Raw genomic sequence first — 24,563 nt, forward strand, 5'->3', positions numbered from 1 at the left:
TACCAGATCTTTTTGCAAAATAGTCCAATATTTATTGATAGCCTTTTCTGTTTGTACTGTATATTGCACATGGTAATAAATACCCACTCATATACACCGGAATTGCCACATCTCTCCTTCCGAACTCTCTGGTTTAGTAAGTTCTTTCTAGGAATTTTCTCTACCTCTTCTGCTAGCTTACTTACTTTAGCCGATTCGTAGCCACAGGATATAAACTTACTACACATCTGGTCAGACTGTTTTTTTCGAAACTTCTTCTTTACTACAGTTTCACTTTAGTCTTCTCAGCTGACCACACGGTACTGAACTATGGACCTAATTCTGAGTTGATCGCAGCAGCAAATTTGTTAGCAGTTGGCAAACCATGGGGATAATTCCAAGTTGATCGCAGCAGGAAATTTTTTAGCAGTTGGGAAAAACCATGTGCACTGCAGGGGGAGGGGGGGGGGCAGCAGATATAACATGTGCAGTGAGAGATAGATTTGGGTGTGGTGAGTTCAATCTGCAATCTAAATTGCAGTGTAAAAATAAAGCAGCCAGTATTTACCCTGCACAGAAACAAAATAACCCACCCAAATCTAACTCTCTCTGCAAATGTTATATCTGCCTCCCTTGCAGTGCATATGGTTTTGCCTAACTGCTAAAAAATTTCCTGCTGCGATCAACTTGGAATTACCCCCCCATGTGCACTGCAGGAGGGGCAGATATAACGTGCAGAGAGAGTTAGATTTGGGTGGGGTATATTCAAACTGAAATCTAAATTGCAGTGTAAAAATAAAGCAGCCATTATTCACCCTGCACAGAAACAATATAACCCACCCAAATCTAACTCTCTCTGCAAACGTTATATCCTCCCCCCTCCCTGCAGTGCACATGGGGGGTCATTCTGAGTTGTTCGCTCGCAAGCTGCTTTTAGCAGCTTTGCACACGCTAAGCCGCCGCCTACTGGGAGTGAATCTTAGCATATCAAAATTGCAAACGAAAGATTAGCAGAATTGCGAATAGACACTTCTTAGCAGTTTCTGAGTAACTTCAAACTTACTCGGCATCTGCGATCAGTTCAGAGCTTGTCGTTCCTGGTTTGACGTCACAAACACACCCAGCGTTCGCCCAGACACTCCCCCGTTTCTCCAGCCACTCCCGCGTTTTCCCCGGAAACTGTAGCGTTTTTTCGCACACTCCCATAAAACAGCCAGTTTCCGCCCAGAAACACCCACTTCCTGTCAATCACACTCCGATCACCAGAACGAAGAAAAAACCTCGTAATGCCGTGAGTAAAATTCCTAACTGCATAGCAAATTTACTTGGCGCAGTCGCACTGCGGACATTGCGCATGCGCATTAGCGACTAATCGCTCCGTTGCGAGAAAAAAATACCGAGCAAACAACTCGGAATGACCCCCATGGTTTTGCCCAATTGCTAACAAACTTGCTGCTGCGATCAACTCAGAATTACCCCCAATGCCAATTTGTGTGGTAACGGCTGTCAGCCTTAATCTAGCAATGTGATTCTGTAGGCTTTATCTATTTTTTTTTGTGTGTAATACACCATTTTCTACATAAATGGAAACATCCAGAAAATGGACCATTTCATTGCTATAATTATACGTGAACTCAATATTGGATGTGTTGTCATAAAGTAAGTATGAAATTATTTTAAAGAAAATTCTTCTCCACTCCACACAAACACATCTGTATATCACTACCAGGACACCAGGTTCGCTCCATGGGGATGGTCACTCCAAATAAAGGTATCCTCCCATTGCCCCATAAAGATGTTAGCAGAACAAAGAGCGAACCTAGTGCCCTTCACAATGTCGATTTTTTACAGATATAAATCATCAAAAACAAAATAGTTACTCATTCTAACTAATAATACCTTCTCCACTATGAAATCCTGTAGCTCCTGTTTCATCTCACTATCTTTAAGGCATTTTGTAACTGCTCTGACCCCCACTTAATTTTGATGGTGAGCTGCTCCACAGTAGCGTGTCGGTCGGCCCTCACGCACCTTTATAGTCGATCTTCACCTCTCAATTAATGGCACACGGTGCTCCGTAGTTTCCACATCATTATTCGCAATGGTACCTTTTGTCCAGTCACGACCAAGCTGTGTTATATATATAGAATGGGGTGTGACGGGCGGCACTCCAGCAGGAGCTGTGCTCCTTTATCAAGACTTGATAAAGGAGCACAGCTCCGAAACGTTGGCTACTACTTTGGTTTTCTGTTTGATTTATCTACATGCTGGAGTGCCGCCCGTCACACCCCATTCCATATTGCGCTTTGGAAGGGCACCCAGATCGGTTGATCACAGTTCTATTGGACTGACGGACTGTCCGGTTCGTTTTCTTTCTTTCTTTCTTTCTTTCTTTCTTTCTTTCTTTCTTTCTTTCTTTCTTTCTTTCTTTCTTTCTTTCTTTCTTTCTTTCTTTCTTTCTTTCTTTCTTTCTTTCTTTCTTTCTTTCTTTCTTTCTTTCTTTCTTTCTCTGTCTGTCTGTCTGTCTTTCTTTCTTTCTTTCTTTCTCTGTCTGTCTGTCTGTCTGTCTGTCTGTCTGTCTGTCTGTCTGTCTGTCTGTCTGTCTGTCTGTCTGTCTGTCTGTCTGTCTGTCTGTCTGTCTGTCTGTCTGTCTGTCTGTCTGTCTGTCTGTCTGTCTGTCTGTCTGTCTGTCTGTCTGTCTGTCTGTCTGTCTGTCTGTCTGTCTATATATATATATATATAGACACAATCTAGGCATTATGAGCAAGGTAACTTTGCTCGATATATTAATAATTTTGACCTATTCCTAAAACAAATAAAATCAAATCTAACCATATATACTTTATAGTGTGTTTAATTGATTGAGGATGTGTTACTATTAAGCAATGGAAGTTAAACACTGCATTAGAAAAGAATGTTCAGTATTAGTAGAATGCAAATTCCTTGAACAGTAGCTCACATAAAAGACATCACTGCACAGTCAAATAACTCAAAGACCGCACTTGCTAGGAAGATAATATACTATAAACATTGTGTAGGGTTTTATTGATAGTCCTTGAATTTATTTTTAAAGTTTCACTATAGCAAATCGGACTATAAAGTCATTCCTCCACTGCTGATGAAAATTCTGTACTTTAAGACAAGAGAGTAAAAGGAGAAAATGTATGACTACATGCTGTAGGTTTGTTTTCTTCTCTACGGAAAAATGGCACTCTAAGAGGTATATTTATGAAGTGATGGCTTTTGGATTGTAAGCCCAGCGTACCATACGTACTAGTGCCGCTTTAAATTTTAAACTGGAACTCAAATCCACAGAGAAGCAGCACCTTGCCAAATCCGCTGCTTCGTAAATATACTCCCAAATCATACTGGCTGTTATGGGATATGGAAGCTTTTTACTATATAGCAGCTTTTATAAAATGTCTCACATAAATGATTAGCAAACATCCATATACAAGTCCTGGTATAGGTTTATAATAGAGCACTATGTATCCAATTGTGGCAAACTGTACTGTAAACTTTAGATTTTTCATCTATGTGCCGCCATATACACGCACACACATTGACAGCATAAAATGCCCAACTGGAAGACATATACGTTTTATACATATGCAATTAAGAGAAAGCATATAAACATAGTAGACCATTCTTCAAAATGATAATGCAAAATTGACAGGACATACATAATATTACATAATATTACAATGACATCCTTTGTTACATATCAAGATCTGTCTCTGTGTGTGTGTGTGTGTGTGTGTGTGTGTGGCTTGTAACTGTAAACATGGTCTCCGCAGGGTATGGCTCTTTGTTCTTCACAATATAACCACACCATGACTAAATTCTACATACAGAAACATACAATCCTGTGAACTCCATCATCATCGTAAATGAGAGAACATAGACATCGGTGGAAGCAGCATTTAGAAGCAGTCTTAATGATAGTCTCCTTTGTGGCGTTACAAATGTTAACAGCATTGTGATTTACTCTCCGCCGGCAAGGCATCCTGGACCAGCTGTACATTCCCAACATCGTTCTCCTCAACAGGAAAATTCTTGGAGTTTACAAGTATGTTTTCAACCAAACATCGAGCAGCTTCATCAATGTTAACATTATCCTGAAATAAAAAAAGAAACACACCTAATATAAGGACCATGACACACACAATACACAGACCTAACTGTAGCTGCTCAGTAAACCGAAAGACAAGATAACTCCCCTTCTTCGTTTTGCATGTCTGAGGTTTCATGTCCCCCTGGCTACACTTTTTACACCTCAAGAAAATCTGTTTGGAACAGATATTATTTCATCTAAAGCATGAAGCATGGTCACTGGATTTGTAATGTACTGTGGACCACTCTACAGGGTCCTAAACACTACACCCCTTCTACAGGGATCTACTGCTCTTCCCTAGCCTTTGCTATCCCTCCACATTTCATTGGAAGCATTATGCAATGGTAATAGAGGATAGAAAAGACTACTCTTTTTACAGGGGCACTCTTTATTTATAATTAAAAATAATAAGATTTTACTTACCGGTAAATCTATTTCTCGTAGTCCGTAGTGGATGCTGGGGACTCCGTAAGGACCATGGGGATAGACGGGCTCCGCAGGAGACAGGGCACTTTAAGAAAGAATTTAGGTTCTGGTGTGCTCTGGCTCCTCCCTCTATGTACCTCCTCCAGACCTCAGTTAGAGAAACTGTGCCCGGAAGAGCTGACAGTACAAAGAAAGGATTTTGGCAATCCAGGGCAAGATTCATACCAGCCACACCAATCACACCGTATAACCTGTGATAAACTTACCCAGTTAAGAGTATGAACAACAACAGAGCATCAGGTCAACCCTGATGCAACCATAACATAACCCTTATTGCAGCAATAACTATATACAAGTATTGCAGAAGTCGTCCGCACTTGGGATGGGCGCCCAGCATCCACTACGGACTACGAGAAATAGATTTACCGGTAAGTAAAATCTTATTTTCTCTAACGTCCTAGTGGATGCTGGGGACTCTGTAAGGACCATGGGGATTATACCAAAGCTCCCAAACGGGCGGGAGAGTGCGGATGACTCTGCAGCACAGAATGAGCCAACACAAGGTCCTCCTCAGCCAGGGTATCAACTTGTAGAACTGTGCAAAAGTGTTTGAACCTGACCAAGTAGTCGCTCGGCACAGCTGTAATGCCGACACCCCTCGGGCAGCCGCCGAAGAGCCCACCTTCCTAGTGGAATGGGCCTTAACTGATTTTGGCAGCTGCAATCCAGCCGCAGAATGAGCCTGCTGAATCGTGTTACTGATCTAGCGAGCAATAGTTTGCTTTGAAGCAGGAGCACCAAGCTTGTTGGAAGCAGACAGGATAAACAAAGACTCTGTTTTCCTGACCCTAGCCGTTCTGGCTACATAAACCTTCAAAGCCCTGACCACATCAAGGAACTCGGAATCCTCCAAGGCAGTAGTAGCCACAGGCACCACAATAGGTTGGTTTATATGAAAGGATGAAACCACTTTCGGCAGAAATTGTGGACGGGTCCGCAATTCTGCTCTATCCGCATGGAAAACCAGATAGGGGCTTTTATGTGACAAAGCCGCCAACTCTGACACGAAGCCAAGGCTAGTAGCATGACCACCTTCCACGTGAGATATTTCAACTCCACCATTGTGAGTTGTTCAAACCAGTGGGATTTCAGGAAACTCGACACCACATTAAGATCCCAAGGTGCCACTGGAGGCACAAAAGGGGGCTAAATATGCAGCACTCCCTTTACAAACGTCTGAACTTCAGGTAGAGAAGTCAACTCCTTTTGAAAGAAAATGGATAGGGCCGAAATGTGGACCTTCATGGAACCCAATTTTAGGCCCAAATTCACTCCTGACTGTAGGAAGTGAAGGAAACGGCCCAGCTGGAATTCCTCCGTAGGGGCAATCCTGGCCTCATACCAAGCAACATATTTTCGCCATATACGGTGATAATGTTGAGCTGTCACGTCTTTCCTAGCCTTTATCAGCGTAGGAATGACCTCATCCGGAATGCCTTTCTCTGCTGGGATCCGGCGTTCAACCGCCATGCCGTCAAACGCAGCCGCGGTAAGTCTTGGAACAGACAGGGCCCCTGTTGCAACAAGTCCTGTCTTAGGGAAAAAGGCCACGGGTCCCCTGTGAGCATTTCTTGCAGATCTGGATACCAAGTCCTTCGTGGCCAATCCGGAACAATGAGTATTGTTCTCGCTCCTCTTTTCCTTATGATTCTCAGCACCTTGGGTATGAGAGGAAGAGGAGGAAATACATAGACCGACTGGAACACCCACGGTGTCACCAGGGCGTCTACAGCTATCGCCTGAGGTTCTCTTGACCTTGCGCAATACCTCTGTAGGTTTTTGTTGAGGCGGGATGCCACCATGTCCCCTTGTGGCAGTTCCCACCGACTCGCAATCTGTGCGAAGACTTCCTGATGAAGTCCCCACTCTCCCGGGTGTAGGTCGTGTCTGCTGAGGAAGTCTGCTTCCCAGTTGTCCACTCCCGGGATGAACACTGCTGACAGTGCGCTTACGTTATTTTCCGCCCAGCGAAGAATTCTGGTGGCTTCCGCCATCGCTACCCTGCTCCTTGTGCCACCTTGTCGGTTTACATAAGCCACTGCGGTGATGGTATCTGACTGAATCAGAACCGGTTGGTCGCGAAGCAGGGTCTCCGCTTGACGTAGGGCGTTGTATATGGCCCTTAGTTCCAGGATGTTGATGTGAAGGCAAGTCTCCTGACTTGACCACAGACCTTGGAAATTTCTTCCCTGTGTGACTGCTCCCCACCTTTGGAGGCTTGCATCCGTGGTCACCAGGACCCAGTCCTGAATGCCGAATCTGCGGCCCTCGAGAAGGTGAGCACTCTGCAGCCACCACAGGAGAGACACCCTGGCCCTGGGGGATAGGGTGATTAACCGATGCATCTGAAGATGTGATCCGGACCACTTGTCCAGTAAGTCCCATTGAAAGGTCCTCGCATGGAACCTGCCGAAGGGAATAGTCTCGTATGATGCCACCATCCTTCCCAGGACTCGAGTGCAGTGATGCACTGACACCTGTTTTGGTTTTAATAGGTTCCTGACCAGTGTCATGAGCTCCTGAGCTCTCTCTATCGGGAGATAAACCTTTTTCTGGTCTGTGTCTAGAATCATGCCTAGGAAAGGCAGACGAGCCGTAGGAACCAACTGCGACTTTGGAATATTTAGAATCCAGCCGTGTTGCCGTTACACTTCCAGAGAAAGTGCTACGCTGATCAGCAACTGCTCTCTTGATCCCGCTTTTATGAGGAGATCGTCCAAGTATGGGATAATTGCGACCCCTTGCTTCCGCAGGAGTACCATCATTTCCGCCATTACCTTGGTAAATATTCTCGGTGCCGTGGAGAGACCAAACGGCAACGTCTGAAATTGGTAATGACAATCCTGTACCACAAATCTGAGGTACGCCTGATGAGGTGGATAAATGGGGACATGAAGGTATGCATCCTTTATGTCCAGAGACACCATAAAATCCCCCCCTTCCAGGCTTGCGACAACCGCTCTCAGTGATTCCATCTTGAACCTTTTCAGGTATATGTTCAGGGATTTTAAATTCAATATGGGTCTGACCGAACCGTCCGGTTTCGGGACTACAACATGGTCGCATAATAACCCCCTCCTTGTTGAAAGAGGGGAACCTTGACCACCACCTGTTTAAGATACAATTTGTGAATTGCAGTTAACACTATTTCCCTCTTGTGGGGGGAAGCCGGCAGGGCCGTCAGTGAGGGAGCATCTCCTCGAAGTCCAGCTTGTATCCCTGAGACACAATATCTATTGCCCAGGGATCCAACAGGGAGTGAACCCACTTGTGGCTGAAATTTCTAAGACGTACCCCCACCGGGCCTAGCTCCGCCTGTGGAGCCCCAGCGACATGCGGTGGATTTTGTAGAGGCCGGGGAGGACTTCTGTTCCTGGGAACTAGCTGTGTTGTGCAGCTTCTTTCCTCTGCCCCTGCCTCTGGCAAGAAAGGACGCACCTCGGACTTTCTTGTTTCTTTGTGATCGAAAGGACTGCATTTGATAATGTCGTGCTTTCCTAGGCTGTGCGGGAATATAAGGCAAAAGATCAGAATTACCAGCTATAGCTGTGGAGACCAGGTCCGAGATCCCTTCTCCACACAATCCTCAGCCTTGTAAGGTAAACCTTCCATATGCCTCTTAAGTCGGCATCACCTGTCCATTGCATGTTCCACAGGACACGTCAAGCAGAAATCGACATAGCGTTGACTCTAGAACCCAGTAGACTAATGTCTCTTTGGGCATGTTTTATATATATATCTAATACAGCATCTTTTATATCTATATATATATCTATCTCTATATCTCTATATATATATATATCTATCTCTATATCTCTATATATATATATCTATCTCTATATCTATCTCTATATATATATCTATCTCTATATATATATATATATATATATATCTCTATCTATCTATCTATATCTATCTATATCTATCTATATACACACACACATATATATATATATATATATATATATATATATATATATATATACATACATACATACATACACACACACATACTAGGGTCTCAATCTCTGTTGATAAGTTATCTGTCCACGCTGCTACAGCGCTATAAACCCATGCCGACACAATCGCCGGTCTGAGTAGTGTACCAGAATGTGTGTAAATGGACTTCAAAGTACTTTTACTGCATGCTATCTGCAGGATCCCTGAGGATAGCTGTTAAGTCAGCGCTACCTTTTGGGCAAACGTGACACCCTAGGGGAAGATTCCCATCATATCTTGGCCCTAGTAGGGAAAGGATACTCCCTGAGAATTCTTTGTGGGAAACTGCAGTCTCTTGTCTGGAGATTCCCGCTCTTTTTCTTCCTGAGAGGAGGGAAATTTACCTCAGCTTTCTTCCCCTTAAACATGTGTACCCTTGTGTCAGCGACAGATGAGTCATCAGTGATATGCAAAACATTTTTTATTACAATAATCATATATTGAATACTTTCCTGCCATTTTGGCTGTAACTTTGCATTATCGTAGTCGACACTGGAGTCAGACTCCGTGTCGATATCAGTGTCTATTGTTTTGGATAGTGAGCATTGAGAGACTCTGAAGGTCTCTGCGACATAGGAACAGACATGGGTAGATTCCCTGTCTGTTCTCTAATCTTTTGTGCAATAAATTTACCATAGCACTTAATTTCACATATCCAAACAGGTGTCGGCGTTGTCGACGGAGACACCACTCACACACACATTTGCTCCATCTCCTCCTTAGGGGAGCCTTTTACCTCAGACATGTCGACACACACGTACCGACACACCACACACTCAGGGAATGCTCATCTGAAGACAATTCCCCCACAAGGCCCTTTGGAGAGACAGAGAGAGAGTATGCCAGCACACACCCCAGCGCTATAAACCCAGGAATAACACAGTAACTTAATGTTAACCCAGTAGCTGCTGTTTATATTGATTTTTGCGCCTAATTATTTGCCCCCCCTCTCTTTTTACCCTCTACTACCGTGTATCTGCAGGGGAGAGTCTGGGGAGCTTCCTCTCAGCGGAGCTGTGGAGAAAAAATGGTGCAGGTGAGTGCTGAGGAAGAAGCCCCGCCCCCTCGACGGCGGGCTTCTGTCCCGCTTAAATATACATTTTCTTGGCGGGGGCTCATACATATATACAGTGCCCAACTGTACATATGTGTACTTTTGCCAAAAGAGGTCCATATGCTGTCCAGGGCGCCCCGCCCTGCACCCTTACAGTGACCGGAGTATGTGAGGTGTGTGGGAGCAATGGCGCACAGCTGCAGTGCTGTGTGTTACCTCAGTGAAGAACGGAGTCTTCTGCCGCTGATTTCGAAGTCTTCTTGCTTCTCATACTCACCCGGCTTCTGTCTTCCGGCTCTGCGAGGGGGACGGCGGCGCGGCTCTGGGATCGTACGACGAGGGTGAGATCCTGTGTACGATCCCTCTGGAGCTAATGGTATCCAGTAGCCTAAGAAGCAGGACCTAGCTTCAGAGAGTAGGGCTGCTTCTCTCCCCTCTGTCCCACGATGCAGGGAGTCTGTTGCCAGCAGAGCTCCCTGAAAATAAAAAACCTAACAAAATACTTTCTCACAGCAAGCTCAGGAGAGCTCACTGAAAAGCACCCAGCTCGTCCGGGCACAGTATCAAACTGGAGGAGGGACATAGAGGGAGGAGCCAGAGCACACCAGAACCTAAATTCTTTCTTAAAGTGCCCATGTCTCCTGCGGAGCCCGTCTATCCCCATGGTCCTTACGGAGTCCCCAGCATCCACTAGGACGTTAGAGAAATTATATTTTGTTGATATGCATTAAAAAAGGGGGATTTAGGTGTCCCATTTTGATTCACAGGCAATACAAACATTTAACAATAATTAGAAAAAATGCAATCCCAATCAGTAATTTCAAGTAGCCAAAGAGCTGTGTTTAAGAAATAATAAATCGGTCCAAAGATCCTGAGGAAGCCTGCTTAGACAGGCGAAACTAGTCGATTGCAGAGGCACTAACAACTGTCTGCCGGCAGACACCCGTACCTTTCTGGACCTGTGGCATTAAAGTAAGTCTATGCATGGCACACTTCTGATTAAGAATGCTGTTTTGATCATAAGAAAATGCTTATGCTATTCAAGAACTAAATATTGCGGTGAGCAGAGCTATCTGGTCTGGTTGGGCACTGCCCACTTCTGAAGATACAGGACTTTATTTCCCCAGTAAAAACTCAATTCTCCTGCTAGGAATGAGAACTTGCGTGGAGATTGCAACTGTGGACTTTTAAGTGAGTAAATCGCTGAAATAAACGTATCACTAACAGTATATGTTATATGTTGGTTCGTTTTTGTCTAAAGTATACCGGTATTAGGATTCACAATTAAATTGATTTTATTTAGAAGAAGAGTCAGATAAAATTTCTTTTATGATGTGTTGTAAATACTATACTCTGAATAAAGAAAATATATTTATTTAAATATTTTTATTGGATTTACTTATAAACTTGGATACCCTGATAATTGTAGTGGGAAATAATAAGATTTTACTCACCGGTAACTCTATTTCTCGTAGTCCGTAGTGGATGCTGGGGACTCCGTAAGGACCATGGGGAATAGACAGCTCCGCAGGAGACTGGGCACATCTAAGAAAGATTTAGGACTATCTGGTGTGCACTGGCTCCTCCCCCTATGACCCTCCTCCAAGCCTTAGTTAGGAACTGTGCCCGGAAGAGCTGACACAATAAGGAAGGATTTTTGAATCCCGGGTAAGACTCATACCAGCCACACCAATCACACCATATAACACGTGATAGGAACCCCGGTTAACAGTATGATAACAAATGGAGCCTCTGAAGAGATGGCTCACAACAAAACACGATTTTTGTAACAATAACTATGTACAGGTATTGCAGACAATCCGCACTTGGGATGGGCGCCCAGCATCCACTACGGACTACGAGAAATAGATTTACCGGTGAGTAAAATCTTATTTTCTCCGACGTCCTAGTGGATGCTGGGGACTCCGTAAGGACCATGGGGATTATACCAAAGCTCCCAAACGGGCGGGAGAGTGCGGATGACTCTGCAGCACCGAATGAGAGAATTCCAGGTCCTCCTCAGCCAGGGTATCAAATTTGTAGAATTTTGCAAACGTGTTTGCCCCCGACCAAGTAGCTGCTCGGCAAAGTTGTAAAGCCGAGACCCCTCGGGCAGCCGCCCAAGATGAGCCCACCTTCCGTGTGGAATGGGCTTTTACAGATTTAGGCTGCGGTAAGCCTACCGCAGAATGCGCCAGCTGAATAGTGCTACAAATCCAGCGCGCAATAGACTGCTTAGAAGCAGGAGCACCCAGCTTGGTGGGTGCATACAGGATAAACAGCGAGTCAGTCTTTCTGACTCCAGCCGTCCTGGAAATATAAATTTTTAGGGACCTGACTACGTCCAGCAACTTGGAATCCTCCAAGTCCCTAGTAGCCGCAGGCACCACAATAGGTTGGTTCAAGTGAAAAGCTGAGACCACCTTTGGGAGAAACTGAGGACGAGTCCTCAATTCTGCCCTATCCATATGGAAAATCAGATAAGGGCTTTTACAAGACAAAGCCGCCAATTCTGAAACCTGCCTGGCAGACGCCAAGGCCAACAGCATGACCACTTTCCACGTGAGATATTTTAAATCACAGTCTTAAGTGGTTCGAACCAATGTGATTTCAGGAATGCCAAAACCACATTGAGATCCCAAGGTGCCACTGGGGGCACAAAAGGAGGCTGAATATGCAGTACTCCTTTGACAAAAGTCTGAACTTCGGGCAGTGAAGCCAGTTCTTTTTGGAAGAAAATCGACAGAGCCGAAATCTGGACCTTTATGGACCCCACTTTGAGGCCCAACGTCACCCCTGCTTGCAGGAAGTGCAGGAATCGACCCAGTTGAAATTCCTCCGTCGGGGCCTTCAGGGCCTCACACCAAGCAACATATTTTCGCCAAATGCGGTGATAATGTCTTGCGGTGACATCCTTCCTGGCTTTGATCAGGGTAGGGATGACTTCCTCCGGAATACCCTTTTCCTTCAGGATCCGGTGTTCAACCGCCATGCCGTCAAACGCAGCCGCGGTAAGTCTTGGAACAGACAGGGTCCCTGCTGCAGCAGGTCTTGTCTGAGCGGCAGAGGCCAAGGGTCCTCTGTAAGCATCTCTTGAAGTTCCGGGTACCAAGCTCTTCTTGGCCAATCCGGAACCACGAGTATGGATTTCACTCCTCGCCTTCTTATTATTCTCAGTACCTTGGGTATGAGAGGTAGAGGAGGAAACACATAAACCGACTGGTACACCCATGATGTCACTAGAGCGTCCACCGCTAATCGCCTGAGGGTCTCTTGACCGGGCGCAATATCTTTTCAACTTCTTGTTGAGGCGGGACGCCATCATGTCTACCTGTGGTTTTTCCCACCGGTTGACCAGCATTTGGAAGACTTCTGGATGAAGTCCCCATTCTCCCGGGTGGAGGTCGTGCCTGCTGAGGAAGTCTGCTTCCCAGTTGTCCACTCCCGGAATGAACACTGCCGTCAGTGCTAACACATGATTCTCTGCCCATCTGAGAATCCTTGTGGCTTCTGCCATCGCCATCCCGCTTCTCGTGCCGCCCTGTCTGTTTACATGGGCGACCGCCGTGATGTTGTCTGACTGGATCAGTACCGGCTGGTTTTGAAGCAGGGGTCTTGCCTGGCTTAGGGCATTGTAAATGGCCCTTAGCTCCAGGATATTTACGTGAAGAGAAATCTCCTGATTTGACCACAGTCCTTGGAAATTTCTTCCCTTTGTGACTGCTCCCCAGCCCCGAAGGCTGGCAACCGTGGTCACCAGGACCCAGTCCTGTATTCCGAATCTGCGGCCCTCTAGTAGAAGAGCCCTCTGCAGCCACCACAGCAGCGACACCCTGGTTCTGGCCGATAGGGTTATCCGCTGTTGCATCTGGAGATGGGACCCGGACCATTTGTCCAACAGGTCCCACTGGAACGTCCTTGCGTGGAACCTTCCGAATGGAATTGCTTCGTACGAAGCTACCATTTTTCCCAGGACTCGTGTGCATTGATGTACCGACACTTTTCCTGGTTTTAGAATGTCTCTGACCAGAGATGACAATTCCTCGGCTTTTTCCAGTGGAAGAAACACTCTTTTCTGGTCTGTGTCCAGAATCATTCCCAGGAACAGAAGACGTGTCGTTGGGACCAGCTGTGACTTTGGAATGTTTAGAATCCAGCCGTGCTGTTGTAGCACTTCCTGAGAAAGTGCCACCCCCACTATCAACTGTTCTTTGGACCTCGCCTTTATCAGGAGATCGTCCAAGTACGGGATAATTAAAACTCCCTTCTTGCGAAGGAGTATCATCATTTCGGCCATTACCTTGGTAAAGACCCTTGGTGCCGTGGATAATCCCGAACGGCAGCGTCTGGAACTGATAGTGACAGTCCTGTACCACAAATCTGAGGTACTCCTGGTGCGGAGGGTAAATGGGGACATGCAAGTACGCATCCTTGATGTCCAGGGATACCATGTAATCCCCCCCCTCCAGGCTCGCAATAACCGCCCTGAGCGATTCCATCTTGAACTTGAACCTTTTGATATAAGTGTTCAAGGTTTTTAAATTTAAGATGGGTCTCACCGAACCGTCCGGTTTTGGTACCACAAACATTGTGGAGTAGTAACCCTTTCCTTGCTGAAGGAGGGGTACCTTGACGATCACTTTCTGTGAATACAGTTTTTGAATAGCCACCAACACTGCCTCCCTGGCAGAGGGAGTTGCCGGCAAGGCAGATTTTAGGAAACGGCGGGGGGGAGACGTCTCGAATTCCAGCCTGTACCCCTGAGATACTACTTGAAGGACCCAGGGATCCACTTGTGAGAGAGCCCACTGTGTGCTGAAAAACCTGAGACGTGCCCCCACCGTTCCCGATTCCGCCTGAGCAGCCCCAGCGTCATGCTGTGGACTTACCGGACGCAGGGGAGGACTTCTGCTCCTGGGAACTAGCTGTGTGCTGCAGCTTTTTCCCCCTTCCTCTGCCCCTCGGCAGAAAGGATGAGCCTCTAGCCCGCTTATTTTTCTGGGGCCGAAAGGACTGTACCTGATAATACGGTGCTTTCTTTTGCTGTGGGGTAGCCTGTGGCAAAAAAGTCGATTTCCCAGCAGTAGCTGTGGAAACGAGGTCTGAAAGACCTTCCCAAAAAAATCCGCCCCTTTATAGGGTAAAACTTCCATGTGCCGCTTGGAGTCGGCATCACCTGACCATTGCCTAGTCCATAACCCCCGTCTGGCGGCAATGGACATAGCGCTTATTTTTGATGCCAGCCGGCAAATATCCCTCTGTGCATCACGCATGTATAAGACCGCGTCTTTTATATGGTCAATCGTTAGCAAAATATTGTCCCTATCCATGGTATCAATGTTTTCCGACAGGGAGTCTGACCACGCAGCAGCAGCACTGCACATCCAAGCTGATGCAATAGCGGGTCTCAATATAATGCCAGTGTGTGTGTATATAGCTTTTAGGGTACTTTCCAGCTTTCTATCAGCAGGTTCTTTTAGGGCGGCCGTATCCGGAGACGGTAGTGCCACCTTCTTTGATAAGCGTGTCAATGCTTTATCTACCCTAGGGGGTGTTTCCCAGCGTGACCTATGCTCTGGCGGGAAAGGGTACGCAGCCATTAACCGTTTAGAAATGATCAATTTCTTATCTGGGGAAGTCCACGCTTCCTCACACACCTCATTTAATTCGTCAGATGCAGGAAAAACTACTGGTAGTTTTTTCTCACCAAACATAATACCCTTTTTTGTGGTACCTGGGGTATCATCAGAAATGTGTAAAACATTTTTCATAGCCTCAATCATATAACGGGTTGATCTATTGGAGGGTACACTCGTCTCATCATCGTCGACACTGGAGTCGGTATCCGTGTCGACATCTGTATCTGTCATCTGAGGTAGCGGGCGTTTTATAGCCCCTGATGACATTTGAGACGCTTGGACAGGCACAAGCTGAGTAGCCGGCTGTCCTATGTCGTCAAACCTTTTATGTAAGGAGCTGACACTGTCACGTAATTCCTTCCATAAGTCCATCCACACTGGTGTGGACCCCGCAGGGGGTGACATCACATTCACAGGCATTTGCTCCGCCTCCACATCATTATCCTCATCATACATGTCGACACAGCAGTACCGACACACAGCAGACACACAGGGAATGCTCTTACAGAGGACAGGACCCCACAAAGCCCTTTGGGGAGACAGAGGGAGAGTATGCCAGCACACACCAGGGCGCTATATAACAGGGATATCACTATACAGAGTGTTTTCCCCTATAGCTGCCTATAATATATATATATTGCGCCTAAATTGTGCCCCCCCCTCTCTTTTTTACCCTTTCTGTAGTGCAGGACTGCAGGGGAGAGCCAGGGAGCTTCCTTCCAGCGAAGCTGTGAGGGAATAATGGCGCCAGTGTGCTGAGGGAGTTGGCTCCGCCCCTTTTTCGGCGGGCTTTCTCCCGCTATTTTATAGTTTCTGGCAGGGGTTAATATACACCTATATAGCCTCTGAGGCTATATATGGTGTTAGTTTTGCAAGCCAAGGTGTTATTATTGCTGCTCAGGGCGGCCCCCCCCCCCCCCAGCGCCCTGCACCCATCAGTGACCGCAGTGTGTGGTGTGCATGAGGAGCAATGGCGCACAGCTGCAGTGCTGTGCGCTACCTTGGAGAAGACAGAAGTCTTCAGCCGCCGATTTTCCGGACCACCTTCTTGTTTCTGGCTCTGTAAGGGGGACGGCGGCGCGGCTCCGGGAACGGACGACGAGGTCGGGTCCTGTGTTCGATCCCTCTGGAGCTAATGGTGTCCAGTAGCCTAAGAAGCCCAAGCTACCACCACTTAGGTAGGTTCGCTTCTTCTCCCCTTAGTCCCTCGTTGCAGTGAGCCTGTTGCCAGCAGATCTCACTGAAAATAAAAAACCTAAACTATACTTTCTTCTAGGAGAGCCCCTAGTGTGCATCCAGCTCAGCCGGGCACAGAAATCTAACTGAGGCTTGGAGGAGGGTCATAGGGGGAGGAGCCAGTGCACACCAGATAGTCCTAAATCTTTCTTAGATGTGCCCAGTCTCCTGCGGAGCCGTCTATTCCCCATGGTCCTTACGGAGTCCCCAGCATCCACTAGGACGTCAGAGAAATACTGATTCACTTGAGAAACATTAGCGCTGGGAGATATTTTATTTCATTTTCTGGCAAAGATTGGTGAACATACAGCAGTACAGATAAGTGTGCTATGTTTAGTAAGGCACATACAGTAAGTAGCACATGTGGACGTATATTCATAGACAAAATATATAGAAATGCCAGCCAATGTAAATAGTGATTTCCAATTTTTGGGGAATAAATTCGTCCTGTTAATCACGTATTGCATATGGCTATATTTTTGAACATAACATCAAAGTAGTGCTAGTAATTGTAGGCGAAAATATAGACTTAGGACAATGGTAACAATATAAATACATATAGGCAAAAAGAATAAACAATTTTCAGGTATCACATAATTAACAGTGTATAGGCATACACAGATAATATAAGTACAGTATTACAATTTGTCCAAGTGTTGTGGAGCATACAGCAAATTAAATAATCACTGGTGGTGTGTTTTAGGATTAATGTACTGTAGATATATTTATGTATGGAGGAGGAGGCAAAGACTCATATGGACCACCCCTACTTCCACTGTCCTCCTGTATGTCCTAAAGAACAGTGAACATGAGGATGAGAGCGTGGCAAGATATGCCAGAGGTGAGAGAGTATAGAACAGGGGACGGATCTACTGCTGTGGGGTGGCCAGCACTGATACTTCTGTTGGTAAGTAACCAGCGCAGGGGAGTCAAATGGGTACCACACAGTGAGAGTCCCTCCGAGTTAGGTGGTGAATGGGAGAATTGGATATATACTGTCAATAAAGATAACCTCTAGCAGCAGAAAATTCAGACAGTTTAAATAATAGTGGTTTGTAAACAGTAAGCTCTGGTATCTCACAAGTGTGTTACCAAGACACACCCTGATATAGCCATCATCTGCATATAAGACAGAACAGCATACATTTAAATACTAATCCATATATATATATATATCTATCTATCTATATCTCTATCTATATATTATATATGCGAAAGTAGAGGAGAAGAACAAGCGCCTTATGGTGTAGTAGATTATTAAAAGGTGTGCTATAGACACGCATACAAGAAATTGCGTACCACGAAGTAGCTTGTGTCAAGGCCTATCAACCTCCTTTCCAGTAGGCGGCTCACACAATGTCACCACTCCTTGTCTCGTAGTACCGTGCTCAGAGAGGTAGGATAGATTAATACGAATCAGCACGGTACTACGAGACAAGGAGTGGTGACATTGTGTGAGTCGCCAAAACCACACGGGGCATTATTTGGACACTTGGATAAGGTTTATCTGATGTGCACGGTTATATCATTTATTTGGTACGCAAGCTATGTAGGGTAAGGGACCCCTAGCTGATGTATTGAATTACTACACTATGTGGCGATTATTTCTGTCTCCTGACATATAGGTGGTGAGAAACTACTGGAAAGGAAGTGGATAGGCCTTGATACAAGCTACTTCGTGGTACGCAATTTCTTGTATGCGTGTCTATAGCACACCTTTTAATAATATACACCACCATAAGGCACTTGTTCTTCTCCTCTACTTTCGCAGAAATTTGTGGCTAAATGTACCCATGTCACGTCTGAAGAACTGAGCTGCAGCCAAGAAGAGTGGAGGGTGTACACAGAGGACTAATTAGTTTGGATACTAAATAATTCACTGTGAATTGGTATATAGCGAGTTTGAATTCGGATACCCGGTGATTTACACACGGGACTACCGAACTGAGCTATAAAATTTTGTTATATATATATATATATATATATATATATATATATATATATATACATATATATACATATATATACATATACATACATATATATACATATACAGTATATATATATATATATATACACATATATATATATATATATATATATATATATATATAGAGAGAGAGAGAGAGAGAGAGAGAGAGAGAGAGAGAGAGAGAGAGAGAGAGAGAGAGAGAGAGAGAGCGAGAGAGAGCGAGAGAGATTAAGCATTTATTTATTATTAAATGTATGATACTCATCCAGTTGCCGATGTTCCTGGAGTCAGGTCCTGTGCATAAGGTTCTAGACCCCCAAAAGAGGGACATGTGTTTCACCCAGATAGGTGTAGTGAGGGCAAGTGCTCTTATATACCTGTACCGATTGATTAATTGGAAAGAGTGTTGGGAAATCCCACATGGGATTCAAATTTCCTTCTGCCAGTAGAATTGAGTGTGTACTGGTTGCTAAGAGTCAAAGGGGAGTTACCAAGAGGAGTAATGGTAGCTAGTACACTAACAAAATAAGATTTTACTTACCGGTAAATCTATTTCTCGTAGTCCGTAGAGGATGCTGGGACTCCGTAAGGACCATGGGGAATAGACGGGCTCCGCAGGAGATAGGGCACTTTAAGAAAGCTTTGGACTCTGGGTGTGCACTGGCTCCTCCCTCTATGGCCCTCCTCCAGACCTCAGTTAGGGAAACTGTGCCCAGAGGAGATGGACAGTACGAGGAAGGATTTTTGTAAATCTAAGGGCGAGATTCATACCAGCCACACCAATCACACCGTATAACTTGTGATAAACTTACCCAGTTAACAGTATGAACAACAACATAGCCACGGTTCCACCGAAAAACTATAACATAACCCTTATGTAAGCAATAACTATATATAAGTCTTGCAGAAGAAGTCCGCACTTGGGACGGGCGCCCAGCATCCTCTACGGACTACGAGAAATAGATTCACCGGTAAGTAAAATCTTATTTTCTCTAACGTCCTTGAGTATGCTGGGACTCCGTAAGGACCATGGGGATTATACCAAAGCTCCCAAACGGGCGGGAGAGTGCGGATGACTCTGCAGCACCGATTGAGCAAACAGGAGGTCCTCCTCAGCCAGGGTATCAAACTTATAGAACTTTGCAAAGGTGTTTGTCCCCGACCAAGTAGCTGCTCGGCACAACTGTAATGCCGAGACCCCTCGGGCAGCCGCCCAAGAAGAGCCCACTTTCCTAGTGGAGTGGGCCTTAACCGATTTCGGTAACGGCAATCCTGCCGTAGAATGCGCCTGCTGAATCGTGTTACAGATCCAGCGAGCAATAGTCTGATTTGAAGCAGGAGCGCCAACCTTGTTGGCTGCATACAGAACGAACAAAGCTTCAGTCTTCCTGATTCTAGCCGTTCTGGTCACATAAATCTTCAAAGCCCTGACTACATCCAGGGACTCGGAATCCTCCAAGTCCCGTGTAGCCACAGGCACGACAATAGGTTGGTTCACATGAAAAGATGAGACCACTTTTGGCAGAAAGTGAGGGCGAGTCCTCAACTCTGCCCTATCCACGTGAAAAACCAAGTATGGGCTTTTATGTGATAAAGCCGCCAATTCGGAAACACGTCTTGCCGAAGCTAACGCCAACAACATGACCACTTTCCACGTAAGGTATTTCAACTCCACAGTTTTGAGTGGTTCAAACCAAGGTGACTTGAGGAAACATAACACCACGCTAAGATCCCAAGGCGCCACCGGAGGCACACATTTAGGCTGAATATGCAGCACTCCCTTCACAAAGGTCTGTACTTCAGGAATAGAGGCCAATTCTCTTTGAAAGAAAATGGATAAGGCCGAAATCTGGACCTTTATGGACCCTAATTTTAGGCCCAAAGTCACTCCTGTTTGAAGGAAGTGAAGTAGACGGCCCAAATGGAACTCCTCCGTAGGAGCAGCTCTGGCCTCACACCAAGAAACATATTTCCGCCATATACGGTGATAATGTTTTAACGTCACGTCTTTCCTAGCCTTGATCAGGGTAGGAATGACTTCCTCAGGAATCCCTTTTTCCGCTAGGATCCGGCGTTCAACCGCCATGCCGTCAAACGCAGCCGCGGTAAGTCTTGGAACAGACAGGGCTCCTGCCGCAGCAGGTCCTGCCTTAGAGGAAGAGGCTGCGGCAGGGGCCCTGTCTGTTCCAACTATGCAACTCTTGCAGCTCCGGATACCAAGTCCTCCGTGGCCAATCCGGAACAATGAGTATTGTTCTGACCCTGCTTCTTTGTATTATTCTCAACACCTTGGGTATGAGAGGAAGAGGAGGAAACACATAGACCGATCTGAACACCCAAGGTGTCACCAGAGCGTCTACTGCTACCGCCTGAGGATCCCTTGACCTGGCACAATACCGCTTTAGCTTTTTGTTGAGACGGGATGCCATCATGTCGATTTGAGGCAGTCCCCAACGATCCGTGATCTGTGCGAAGACTTCTTGATGAAGTCCCCACTCTACCGGATGCAGGTCATGCCTGCTGAGGAAGTCCGCCTCCCAGCTGTCCACCCCCGGGATGAACACCGCTGACAGGACGCTTACATGGCCTTCCGCCCGGCGTAGAATCCTGGTCGCTTCTGCTCCTTGTTCCGCCTTGGCGGTTTATATGAGCCACTGCCGTGACATTGTCTGACTAAATCAGAACCGGTTTTCTCCGAAGCAATTCCTCCGCTTGACGCAGGGCGTTGTATATGGCCCTCAACTCCAGGATGTTGATGTGGAGACAAGACTCTAGGCTTGACCAGAGACCTTGGAAATTTCTTCCCAGTGTCACTGCTCCCCAGCCTCGGAGGCTTGCGTCCATGGTCACCAGGACCCAGTCCTGAATGCCGAACCTGCGACCTTCTAGTAGGTGAGTACTGTTCAGCCACCACAGGAGAGTTACCCTGGTCCTGGGAGACAGGGTGATCCTTTGATGCATTTGTAAATGGGACCCGGACCACTTGTCCAAGAGGTCCCATTGAAAAGTCCTCGCATGGAACCTGCCCCAGGACCCGCGTGCAATGATGCACTGAAACCTTTTTTGGTTTTAATAGGTTCCTGACCATGGCTATGAGTTCCTGAACCTTTTCGATCGGAAGAAAAACCTTTTTCTGGTCTGTGTCTAGAATCAGCCCCAAAAAGGTCAGACGCATTGTAGGGACTAGCTGGGACTTCGGTATATTGAGAATCCAGCCGTGTATCTGCAACGTCTTCATGGACAGAGACACGCTGTCCAGCAACCTCTCCCGAGATCTCGCCTTTATGAGGAGATCATCCAAGTATGGGATAATTGTGACCCCCTGCCTGCGCAGGAGCACCATCATTTCCGCCATTACCTTGGTGAAAATTCTCGGGGCCGTGGAAAGCCCAAACGGCAACGTCTGAAATTGGTAGTGACAGTCCTGCACTGCAAATCTCAGGAACGCCTGATGCGGGGGGAATATCGGAACATGAAGGTAAGCATCCCTAATGTCCAGGGACACCATCCAATCCCCCCCCTCCAGGCTGGCGATGACCGCCCTGAGTGATTCCATTTTGAACTTGAACCTCTTCAAGTACAGGTTCAGAGATTTCAGGTTTAAATGGGTCTGACCGAACCGTCCGGTTTCGGGACCACAAACAGGGTTGAGTAATATCCCTCTCCTTGCTGGAGATGAGGAACTGTGACAATCACCTGTTGAATATACAATTTTTGGATTGCTGCCAACACTAGCTCCCTCTCTGACGGGGAAGCCGGCAGAGCCAATTTGAAAAATCGGCGAGGAGGCAAGTCTTCGAATTCCAGCCTGTATCCCTGAGAAACAATCTCTAATGCCCAGGGATCCACCTACGAGTGAACCCAGACGTGGCTGAAAAACCGAAGACGAGCCCCCACCAGATCTGCCTCCCCTCGGAAAGCCCCAGCGTCATGCGGTGGACTTTGCAGACGCAGGCGAGGACTTCTGCTCTTGGGAACTAGCTGTGTGCAGCTTTTTTCCCCTGCCTTTCCCTCTGGCAACAAAGCATGATCCACGTACCTTCTTGTTTTTATTGGAACGAAAGGACTGCATTTGATAATGAGGTGCCTTTTTTGCATGCTGCGGGGGGACATAAGGTAAGAAATTTGACTTACCAGCCGTAGCCGTAGAGACAAGATCCGAGAGGCCGTCTCCAAACTCCTCCACCCCTTTGTAAGGCAAGGACTCCATATGCCGCTTTGAATCCGCAACTCCCGTCCACTGTCGGGTCCACAAGAGCCGCCTAGCAGAAATAGACATAGCATTTATTCTGGAGCTTAATAAACAAATGTCTCTCTGAGCATCCCTCATATACAAGGCAGCATCTCTGATATGCTCTATGGTCATTTGAATGGCGTCCCTATCTAAGGTGTCAATTTCCATAGATAAGGAATCTGCCCATGCCACAACCGCACTACAAACCCAGGCCAACGCCATAGCCGTTCGAGCAATAGTACCGGAGTGATTGTAAATGTGCTTTAAGGTCATTTCCTGCCTGCGATCAGCAGGTTCCTTGAGGGAAGCCGTATCCTGAGAAGGCAGTGCCACCTTTTTGGACAAACGTGTCAGCGCCTTGTCAACTTTTGGCGAAGATTCCCAGCGTATACTATCAGTTTGTGGAAAAGGATACGCCATGAGAATCCTTTTGGGAACTTGTAGTCTCCTATCCGGAGATTCCCAAGCCTTTTCGCACAAGTCACTTAATTCAAATGAGGATGGAAAAGTGACTTCAGGCTTTTTCCCTTTATACATGTGTACCCTCGTGTCAGGGACAGGGGGTTCCTCAGTAATATGCATAACCTCTTTAATGGCAATAATCATGTACCGTATACCTTTAGCCACCTTCGGCTGTAATTTTGCATCTTCATAGTCGACACTAGAGTCAGTATCTGTGTCGGTATCTGTGTCATCGATCTGGGATATGGTGCGCTTCTGAGACCCCGAAGGACCTGGCGCCCCAGGGACAGGCATGGACTGGCTACCTGACTGATCCCTAGCTTCTGCCTTGTCTAATCTTTTATGCAATAGATTGACATTTGCATTCAAGACATTCAGCATATCCACCCATTCCGGTGTCGGCGTTGCCGACGGCGACCTGACATTCAAGCACTCCCCCTCCACATTAAGCGAGCCTTCCTCGTCAAACATGTCGACACACGCGTACCAACACACTTCACACCCACACACAGGGAACCCCTTCCCTGAAGACAGTATCCCTGTCAAGGCCCTTTGGAGAGACAGAGAGTATGCCAGCACACACCCCAGCGCAATAACCCTGGAGACCAGCACAAAATATTTTCCCCCAGCAGCGCTGTATAATATGTAAACCGCCAATTATGTGCCCCCCCTCTCTTTTAAGCACCCTTTCACCGTGTGTAAGCAGGGGAGAGTCCGGGGAGCTTCCTCTCAGCAGTGCTGTGGAGAGAAAATGGCGCTGGTGAGTGCTGAGGGAGAAGCCCCGCCCCCTCGGCGGCAGGCTTCTGTCCCGCTCAAACGTAATAAATTATGGCGGGGGCTCTTTTATATACATGTACAGAGCCCACCTGTACATGTATATAGTCTTTTTGCCATGCAGAGGTTTATATTGCTGCCCAGGGCGCCCCCCCCCTGCGCCCTGCACCCTTACATAGTGTTCACTCTAGGCTGTTTTAGCAGGGCGCCGCGCCCTGCCCGTTTTTTAGCAGGCAAAACCCGCCCTGCCCCTTTTGCGGCGCCCTGCTAGAACAGCCGCCCGCTGCCTGCCCTCCCGGCGTGTATAGATGCCGTGCGCATGCGCACGGCATCCATTCACGCATTGGGAGAGGGCTGGGGGAAGTCCAGCACCGACGGAGGTGCTGGGCACGCCCCCAACAGTGACGTCGCCGACCACAGACGCTCTCTATAGTAGCGTCTGTGGGCCGCCCCGCCCCCTAAAATGACGTAGGCGTGGTCACGCCCCCTAATTTGCGTGGCCGTGCCCCCGTTTTGGCCGCGCGTGCGCACATGTGCTCCAGGAGTCCGGCGCCCTGCCCCTTTTCACTCCTAGAGTGAACACTATTACAGTGACCGGAGTATGTAAGGTGTAT

General features: G+C 46.8%; 1 protein-coding gene across 1 annotated transcript in view; it reads right to left on the reverse strand.

Moving 5' to 3' along the window:
* Positions 1-2,817: 2,817 nt before the first annotated feature.
* The window catches only part of RAB32 (RAB32, member RAS oncogene family), a 191,855-nt gene continuing 170,109 nt past the window's right edge, over positions 2,818-24,563 (reverse strand). The window contains exon 3 of the mRNA XM_063917882.1: positions 2,818-4,097. Coding sequence (XP_063773952.1) covers positions 3,948-4,097 — 150 coding nt within the window. The 3' untranslated portion in view covers positions 2,818-3,947. The remainder of the gene's footprint in view (positions 4,098-24,563) is intronic.

Source organism: Pseudophryne corroboree, chromosome 4 (assembly GCF_028390025.1).
Source record: "Pseudophryne corroboree isolate aPseCor3 chromosome 4, aPseCor3.hap2, whole genome shotgun sequence".
Classification (NCBI taxonomy): domain Eukaryota; kingdom Metazoa; phylum Chordata; class Amphibia; order Anura; family Myobatrachidae; genus Pseudophryne; species Pseudophryne corroboree.